Raw genomic sequence first — 9,870 nt, 5'->3', positions numbered from 1 at the left:
TTTTTAAAGATGGGGTTTCTCCATGATGGCCAGGCTGGTCTTGAACTCCTGACCTCAGGTGATCCACCCACCTCGGCCTCCCAAAGTGCTAGGATTAGAGGCGTGAGCCATCACGCCCGGCCAGAGTGAAATTTTTTAATGTCATACCTTTGAGTCCCTCCAACAGAACATTTTAATTAAACCACTTAAAGAAAAATAACATACAGAACATTGCTTTCTAATCATTTGTAGGCAACAGATATATAGATGATTGATAAGACAGCTGGCATCAAAGTGCAAGTGGCTCCCTGTCCCAGACATTGGCTGGCTACCCCAAGGGCTAAGGAGATCAGTTTCTTGAGATTCCAGACTCATTGGCAAACCCTGATCCAGATGTCACTTATGGATCAAGGCTCTATTCCCCATCATTGTGATCTATTGGGGCATGGTATCAACAGTCTGAAATCATCAATTCAGAGCAGTAAGGTTCCAGACATTTTATTTAAAATTAGCTGCTGTTTTTTATTTATTTTTTTTTAGACTCAGTCTCGCTCTGTCACCCAGGCTGGAGTGCAGTGGCGTGATCTTAGCTCATTGCAACCTCCACCTCCCAGGTTCAAGCGATTCTCCTTCTGCAGCCTCCTGAGTAGCTGGGACCACAGGTGTGCACCATCACGCCCAGCTAATTTTTTTGTTTGTTTTTTGAGATCGAGTCTGGCTCTATCACCCAGGCTGGAGTGCACTGGCACAATCTAGGCTCACTGTAGCCTCTGCCTCTTGGGTTTCAGCAATTCTCCTGCCTCAGTCTCCCAGGTAGCTGGGATTACAGACACATGCCACCACGCCCAGCTAATTTTTGTATTTTTAATAGAGATGGGGTTTCACCATGTTGGCCAGGCTGATCTCGAACTTCTGACCTCAGGTGATCCACCCACCTTGGCCCCCCAAAGTGCTAGGATTACAGAAATCCTAGGAATCAATTTTAATATTTTTGTAAAAATCCATGTTGTCTAGATTTTTAAAACAGAATAAAGTCATGCATAGTAAGCTATCTTTGAAAAATCTTTATCCCCTTTCTTATTCATATTTTTTTCCTAGATCACACTTGTAAATAGTCTTAATATATTGTTAAACAACCTTGAGATGAAATCTACTGTTTTGTTTTCCAATCTGTTCATTTTTATTTTTAATAACCTTACTGCTTTGATTTATATTGTAATTTTCTCCTAACTTTGAGAGTTGACTACTCATTCATTCAACATGTTTAGTATGTGACTGGCAGTGAAGAGGTGTTGGAGAACTACACATAGAGAACAAAGCTGCTACTTTCAATCCTTAGGTTATGAGTTGTGAGCCACAGAATACAGCATTGGCTATGCTAAACTAGTTCTTCTCTGCGTCACTCAGGCTGGAGTGCAGTGGCATGATCTCAGCTCACTTCAACCTCCACCTCCCAGGCTCAGTTCTCCTGCCACAGCCTACCGAGTAGCTGGGACTACAGGTATGCACCACTGCACCTGGCTAATTTTTTTTTTTTTTTTGAGACTAAATTTCATTCTTGTTGCCCAGGTTGGAGTGCAAGCGATCCCAGCTCACTGCAACCTCTGCCTCCTGGGTTCAAGCAATTCTCCTGCCTCAGCTTCCCAAGTAGCTGGGACTACAGGTATGCACCACTGCACCTGGCTAATTTTTTTTTTTTTTTTGAGACTAAATTTCATTCTTGTTGCCCAGGTTGGAGTGCAAGCGATCCCAGCTCACTGCAACCTCTGCCTCCTGGTTTCAAGTGATTCTCCTGCCTCAGCCTCCCGAGTAGCTGGGATTACAGGCATGTGCCACAATGCCCAGCTAATTTTCTATTTTTAGTAGAGATGAGGTTTCACCACGTTGGCCAGGCTGGTCTTGAACTCCTAACCTCAAGTGATTCACCCACTTTGGCTTCCCAAAGTGCTGTGATTTACAGATATGAACCATCACACCTGGCCCAAGCTAATTCTGATATGTAGAATTTACTCGTTCATTTCTAGTTTGTAATTTTAGTTTTGATTTCTCTTTAAGTTATAGAGTGGTTTTAGAAAATGGGCTTATTGCTTTTGGCTATTCTTCTGTTAATTTTTTTCTTTTTTCTTGAGACATGGTCTCACTCTGGACTGTAGTGCACTGGCATGATCATAGCTCACTGCAGCCTTGACCTCCTAGGCACAAGTGATCCTCCCACTTCAGCCTCTCAAGTAGCAGGGACCACAGGCATGCGCCACCCTGCGTGGCAAATTTATTTTTGAAGAGACAGGGTCTCTCTCTGTTGCCCAGGCTGGTCTTGAACTCCTGACTTCAAGTGATCCGCCTGCCTCAGCCTCCCAAACTGCTGGGATTACAGGTGTGAGCCACCTTGCCCCGTCACGCTTCTGTTTATTTAGAATCTTCTGAATTTCTAACCTTTTGATTTAAGACCTCATAATAATTATGCTTTCCCACTATTTTTTGGAGTAAATGATCATATCAACTGGTTATGAAGACTTTTGGATACATTCATAAGGGGCTCTCCTCTCATCTCATATGAAATCCTTATCAGTGATACTGATAATCAAGTTGACAATAGCTAATAGTTACTGAGCACTTGTGTGTGCCAGGTATTACTTCTAAGGCTTTACATAAAATACGTCATTTAGTCCTCATAAAAATTCTATTAGGCATAATAATCACCACTTAAAAATAAGTAAACTGAGGGACAGAGAGATCAAATAAATTGCCCGATGCTATGTAGTCCATAATCAGGGGAAGTGAGACACTATACTGCTAAGTAAGGTATATGGCATGGTGGAAGGCACAGTCACTGAATCTTTTAATAGGGCCATTTTGTATTAGGAATTCTCAGAAATTTAACATATTTTGAACGGCAAGAGGCAGCTTTCGAATATTCTCTTTTTTTTTTTTTAGCGTAGATTATCTGATGCTTAGGAAACAGTGAGTGAGGCAGAAAGAATTCCCACATTTACTGAATTTTCTTTGGGTGTGAGTTTTCTGATGTTCTGTGGTGGAAGTGTCAGATGTTTTCTCACATTAATTACACTACGGTAAAAATTACCTAGTACTGGCTGGGTGCGGTGGCTCATGCCTGTAATCCCAGCATTTTGGAAAGCCGAGGCAGGCAGATCACCTGAGGTCGGGAGTTCAAGACCAGCTTGACCAACATGGAGAAAACCCATCTCTACTAAAAATACAAAATTAGCCGGGCGCCGTGGCTCATGCCTGTAATCCCAGCACTTTGGAAAGCCAAGATGAGAAGATCACAAGGTCAGGAGTTTGAGAAACCCTGCCTGTATTAAAAATACAAAATCAGCTGGGCATGGTGGCGCATGCCTGTAATCCCAGCTACTCGGGGGGCTGAGTAGGAGAATCACTTGAACCCGGAGGCGGAGATTGCAGTAAGCCGAGATTGTGCCATTGCACTCCAGCCTGGGCGACAATAGTGAAACTCCATCTCACACACACACACCAAAAATTACCTAGTACAGATGTGAAGTCCACATAAAGCCTTCTCTTTATCCCTCACACTCAAGGTTTTCTAACCAGTATGAATTCTGTAGTGTTCAATGAGTTGTGAGCCGAGAATAAATGCCTGCCCACACTCTCTACATTCGTAAGGTTTGATACCAGGATGAATTCTCTGATGTTCAGTAAGTTGTGAACTACGAATAAAGGCCATTCCGCATTCCCTGCATTCATAGGGTTTCTCACAAGTGTGAATTCGCTGATGATGAGTTAGCTGTGAAACACGAATAAAGGCCTTCCCACATTCCTTACATTCGTAGGGTTTGTCACCGGTGTGGATCCTTTGATGCTGAATGAGGTATGAACTCCGACTAAATGCCTTCCCACAGTCCTTACATTCATAGGGTCTGTCACCAGTATGGACTCTCTGATGTCGTGTAAGCTGTGCGTGCTGTCTAAAGGCCTTCCCGCATTCCTTACACTCGTAGGGTTTCTCCCCAGAATGAATTCTTTGATGTCGAGTAACTTCTGAGCTGTGAATAAAGCCCTTTCCGCATTCCTTACACTCGTAGGGTTTCTCCCCAGTGTGGATTCGCTGGTGTACAGTCAGCTGTGAATGCTGCCTGAAGGCTTTCCCACATTCTTTACACTCATAGGGTCTGGCACCCGTGTGGATTCTCCGATGCACAGTAAGCTGTGAGCCACGAATGAAAGCCTTGCCACAGTCTTTACATACGTAGGGCTTCTCGCCTGTGTGAGTCCTTTGATGCAGAATCAGCTGTGAATGCTGCCTAAAGCTCTTTCCGCATTCTTTACATTCGTAAGGTTTGACACCAGTATGAAGTCGCTGATGTAGAGTAAGTTCTGATGTACGACCAAAGGCCTTCCCACAGTCCTTACATTCATAGGGTTTCTCACCCGTGTGAATTCTCTGGTGCTGCACGAGGTGTGAGGCACGGCTGAAGGCCTTCCCACATTCCTTACATCCGAAGGGTTTTTCCCCAGTGTGAGTCTTCTGATGTTGAATAAGGTGTGAGCCACGGCTAAACGCTTTCCCACATTCAGGACATTCAATCAGTTTCTCACCAGTCTCACTGCTCTGACGCACAGTGTGAGATGTGTGATGCTGGAACGCGGGCATATGTCCATAGGTGACATTCACTTGCTTAAAATAGTACTCCTCACTGACTTGCCTCTCAAACTGGCCTTCGCATTCCCAGTCATCTCTAAAATCGGAGCCCTCCAGGTCACAGCATTTAAGGCTTTCCATGATCTCCCAGTTGAATGCCTTGACTTCAAAAATACCTTTTTGTAGAAATTTCTCACACCTGGACTCCAAGTCTGAAAAATAAGAAAAAGATAAATACAAGCTGTGCTCAGCCTCTATTATACAATTTTTTATTTCTTCTATGAGAAGAAAAAAAAGTAGAGGCATGGTGGCTCACGCCTTTAATCCTTGCACTTTGGGAGGCTGAGTTGGGTGGATCATGAGGTCAGGGGTTCAAGACCAGCCTGGCCACGATGGTGAAACCCTGTCTCTACTAAAAATACAAAAATTAGCCGGGCATTGTGGTGGGCTTCTATAATACCAGTTACTCAGGAGGATGAGGCAAAGAATTGCTTGAACCTGGGAGGTGGAGGTTGCAGTGAGTGGAGATTGTGCCACTATACTCCAGCCTGGGTGACAGAGTGAGCCTCCGTCTCAAAAAAAAAAAATTCTATAGAACAGGGAGAGAAAAATAAATATAATAACCATAAAAAGTGAATGGCTTATATATGTCTCAAATATTATGGAATTTCAAAAAAGCGCATGAAAGCACACCATGTGAAGAGCTCATATGGTGCCAGAAGGGAGCAAGAAGACAAATTGAGTCAGGGGTTCTCAATTTCTTTCTTTCTCTTTCTTTCCTTTGTTCCTTCCTTCATTCTTTCCTTTGTTCCTTCCTTCCGTTCCTTCCTTTCCTCCCTCCCTCCCTCCCTCCCTTCTTTCCTTCTTTCTCTCTTTCTCTCTCTTTCTCTTTTTCTTTCTTTCTTTTCTTTTCTTTCTTTCTCTTTCTCTTTCTTTTTCTTTCTCTTTCCTTTCTTTCTTTTTCTTTTCTCTTCTCTTCTCTTCTTTTCTTTCTTCTTTCTTTCTTTCGAGACAGAGTCTTGCTCTGTCACCCAGGCTAGAGTGCAGTGGCGCCATCTTGGCCCATTGCAACTTCCACCCCTTGGGTTCAAGTGATTCTTCTGCCTCAGCCTCCCAAGTAGCTGGGATTATAGACACATGCTACCACACTCAGCTAATTTTTGTATTTTTAGTAGAGAAAGGGTTTCACCACGTTGAACAGGCTGGTCTTAAATTCCTGACCTCAGGTGATCCACCTGCCTTGACCTCCCAAAGTGCTGGGATTACAGGTGTGAGCCACTGCATCTGGCCCTCAATTTTGATATGGATCAGAATCATCAGAAAGCCTGCTAACAACATAAGTGCCCAAGCATCGCCCCAAACAGTCAAAATCTACAGGAGCAGGGCTAAGGTGGGTGTGTGCATGTCTATGTATATCTATATATGCTTACAGAATGTACACATTTTTAACTGATGTAAAATCCATATAACATAAATTCCCCATTTAGGCCAGGTGCGGTGGCTCACGCCTGTAATCCCAGCACTTTGGGAGGCCGAGGCGGGTGGATCACGAGGTCAAGAGATCGAGACCATCCTGGTCAACATGGTGAAACCTCGTCTCTACTAAAAATACAAAAAATTAGCTGGGCATGGTGGCGCGTGCCTGTAATCCCAGCTACTCAGGAGGCTGAGGCAGGAGAATTCCCTGAACCCAGGAGGCGGAGGTTGTGGTGAGCCAAGATCGCGCCATTGCACTCCAGCCTGGGTAACAAGAGCGAAACTCCATCTCAAAAAAAATAAATAAATAAATAAAATAAATAAATTCCCCATTTAGACCACTTTATTATTTTTTAGAGACAGCGTGTTGCTCTGTCACCCAGGCTGGAATATAGTGGTGTGATCACAACTTACTATAACCTCAACCACCTGGGTTCAAGGGATTCTTCTGCCTCAGCCTGCCAAGTAGCTGGGACTACAGGTGTGAGTCACAGCTCCTTTTTTATTTATTTATTTTTTTAAAAAAGGATTGGGTCTCGCTATGTTGCACAGGCTGGTCTGGAACTCCTGGGCTGAAGCAATCCTCCCACTTTGGCCTCCCAAAGTGCTGGGATTACAGGCATAAGCCATCATGCCTGGCCTAGACCATTTTAAAACACACAATGCAGTAGTCGAGTACATTCCCAATGTCATGCAACCATCACCACCGTCTATTTTGAGAACATTTTTGTTTATTTTGAGATGGAGTCTAGCTCTGTCACCCAGGCTGGAGTACAGTGGCACAATCACTGCTTACTGCAACCTCCACCTCCCAGGTTAAAGCAGTTCTCCTGCCTCAGCTTCCTGAGTAGCTAGGACTACAGGTGTGCACCACCACACCTGGCTAATTTTTTGTACTTTTAGTATAGACAGAGTTTCACCATGTTGGCCAGGCTGGTCTCAAACTCCTCACCTCAGGTGATCTGCCAGCTTTGGCCACCCAAAGTGCTGGGATTACAGGCGTGAGCCACTGTGCCCAGACTTCTTTTTTTTAAACAGTTGAGATGCGGTCTCGCTCTGTCTCCCATACTGGAGTACAGTGGCTCGATCTCAGCTCACTGCAATCTGTCTCTGGGGTTCAAGCAATTCTCCTGCCTCAGCCTCCTGAGTAGCTGAGATTACAGGTGTTTGCTGCCATACCTGGCTAATTTTTGTATTTTTAGTAGAGACGGGGTTTCACCATGTTGGCCAGGCTGGTCTCTTGAACTCCTGACCTCATAATCCACCCACCTCAGCCTCCCAAAGTGCTGAGATTACAGATGTGAGCCACCAAGCCTGGCAAAAACTCCCACTTTCAAAAGAGCTCTCAGCCTGACAGGCCTAGGTACACACCTTTATCCTCTGTCCCATTTCTTGTACCCTGTCTTTGTAACACTTTTATTTGTTGTAATTAGGTTTTCATTTACTCACTCATCTGTTGTTCTGTTTGTTTTCTTACTCCTGAATCTTCCGCAAAGGTGGCACTACTGTTTTTTTCAGTAACCATTGAAACCAACCCAGCTGGGCGTTGGTTTCATGCCTGTAATCGCAGCACTTTGGGAGGCTGAGGCAGGTGGATCACTTGAGCTCAGAAGTTTGAGACCAGACTGGGAAACATGGTGAAACCCCATCGCTACCAAAAATACAAAAAATTAGCTGAGTGTGATGATGTGCGCCTGTTCCCAGGTATTCAGGAGACTGAGGTGGGAGGATCGCTTGAGCCCAGGGGAATAGTGTCACTGCACTCCAGCCTGGGCAAGAGAGAGAGAGAACTTGTCTTAAAAAAAAAAAAAGAAAAGAAAAGACAGAATTTGTCAGATTGGATAAAATACCCAAATCTAGGTGCACAGTAGTAACAAGTAACACACTTTAAGATATGAAGACATACGGTGTTTGAAAATAAAGGATGAGCGCTATCTTTGTATAAGACAAAATAGACTTTAAAAATAGAAATCACTATTTTGGGTTAAGAAGGGTGGCTCTATAATCAAAAAAGCAATTCCATTCAGAAGGAAGATTTATGTTTCTAAACTTATATGCACCTAACAAAATAGCCTCCAAATATATAATGTAAAATTCAAAAGACTCACAAGAAGAAACTAACAAAATCACCATGTAGGAGATTCCAATTCACCTTTCTCAGAAATAGGCCAAGATGATAAAAATTTATAAAGAATAGAAATTTAGAAAACTTACAGGAACTATAGAAAATTTGAACAAAAACTCCATTTAATAATCACATATAGAATCATGCACTCAGCAATTACAGAAAAAATATTTTAAAAAAATAACCACAGTTCCTCAAAAAATTAAACATAGAATGAAACCATATGACCCAACAATTCTACTTCTGGTGAATACACAAAAGAAAGCAGGGACTTGAACAGACACTTGCGCACCCCCGTTCATAGCAGCACTGTTTTCAACAGCTGAAAGGTGGAAGCATCCAAGTGTCTATCAACAGATGAATGGATCAAGTCCAACAGGGCTTCAAGGAAAAATAAAAGAGAGAGAGAGATAAAGTAAAAATACCAAAAAAACCAAGAACAGATGAGTGGGCCAGATGTGGTGGCTCATGCCTGTAATCCTAGCACTTGGGGAGGCTGAGGCAGGCAGATCAGTTGAGGTCCAGAGTTTGAGACCAGTCTGGCCAATGTGGCAAAACCCCATGTCTACTAAAAATTTGAAAATTGCCGGGCATGGTGGCTCACGCCTATAGTCTTAGCACTTTGGAAGGCCGAGGCGGGAAGATCATGAGGTCAGGAGTTCGAGACAAGCCTGACTAACGTGGTAAAACCCCGTCTCTACTAAAAATACAAAATTAGCTCGGCGTGGTGGCGCCTACCTGTAATCCCAGCTACTTAGGAGGCTGAGGCAGGAGAATTGCTTGAACCTGGGAGGCGGAGGTTGCGGTGAGCAGAGATTGCACCACTACACTCCAGCCTGGGCGACAGTGAGACTCTGTCTCAGAAAAGAAAAAAATTGAAAAATCAGCTGGGCATGGTGGCAGGTGATCCCAGCAACGTACTTGGAAGGCTTAGGCAGGAGAATCTCTGAACCTGGGAGGCGGAGGTTGCAGTGAGCCGAGATTGCACCACTGCCACTGCATTCCAGCCTGGGCAACAGAGTGAGAGTCCATCTCAAAAAAAAAAAAAAAAAGAACTAAACAAAGTGTGGTATGTATAATATATATACATATATATTAATATTTATGCATGTATACATCTACAGACACACACACACACACAATGAATATGATTCAGCCATATAAAGAATAAAATTCAGAGACATTCTACAACTTGGATGAAACACCCTATGCTTAGTGAAATAAGCCAGATACAAAAGCCCACATACCAGATGATTTACTTGAGACACCTAGAATAGGCACATTCACACAGACTGAAAGTAGAAGAGAGGTGATTAGGGACTGGCTGTGGGGGTGAGGGGGACAGAGTTATTGTTTAATGGGTACAGAGTTTCTGTTTCAGATGATGAATATGTTCTGGAAATACACTGTATCATGCTGTGAATGAACTAAATGCTACTGAATTACATACTTATAAGTGGTTAAAATTATATTATGGCCAGGAAAGGTGGCTCATGCCTGTAATCCCAGCACTTTGGGAGGCCAAGGCAGGTAGACTCCTTGAGCTCAGGAGTTTGAGAACAGCCTGGACAACAAAGTGAGACCCTGTCTCTACAAAAAAATACAAAAATTGGCCGGGCGCGGTGGCTCAAGCCTGTAATTCCAGCACTTTGGGAGGCCGAGGTGGGTGGAT

General features: G+C 43.7%; 2 protein-coding genes across 2 annotated transcripts in view; one reads left to right on the top strand and one right to left on the bottom strand.

Moving 5' to 3' along the window:
* The window catches only part of ZNF146 (zinc finger protein 146), a 66,115-nt gene that overhangs the window by 3,938 nt on the left and 52,307 nt on the right, over positions 1–9,870 (top strand). The window lies entirely within an intron of this gene.
* ZNF565 (zinc finger protein 565) overlaps positions 3,395–9,870 on the bottom strand; it is a 31,508-nt gene continuing 25,032 nt past the window's right edge. The window contains exon 5 of the mRNA XM_017506645.2: positions 3,395–4,809. Within this exon, the coding sequence (XP_017362134.1) occupies positions 3,542–4,809 (1,268 nt within the window). The 3' untranslated portion in view covers positions 3,395–3,541. The remainder of the gene's footprint in view (positions 4,810–9,870) is intronic.

This window comes from Cebus imitator, unplaced genomic scaffold, assembly GCF_001604975.1.
Source record: "Cebus imitator isolate Cc_AM_T3 unplaced genomic scaffold, Cebus_imitator-1.0 Scaffold356, whole genome shotgun sequence".
NCBI classification, from domain to species: Eukaryota; Metazoa; Chordata; class Mammalia; order Primates; family Cebidae; genus Cebus; species Cebus imitator.
Note: the sequence above shows the minus strand (reverse complement) of the source record. Positions and strands in the feature narration are given on the sequence as shown.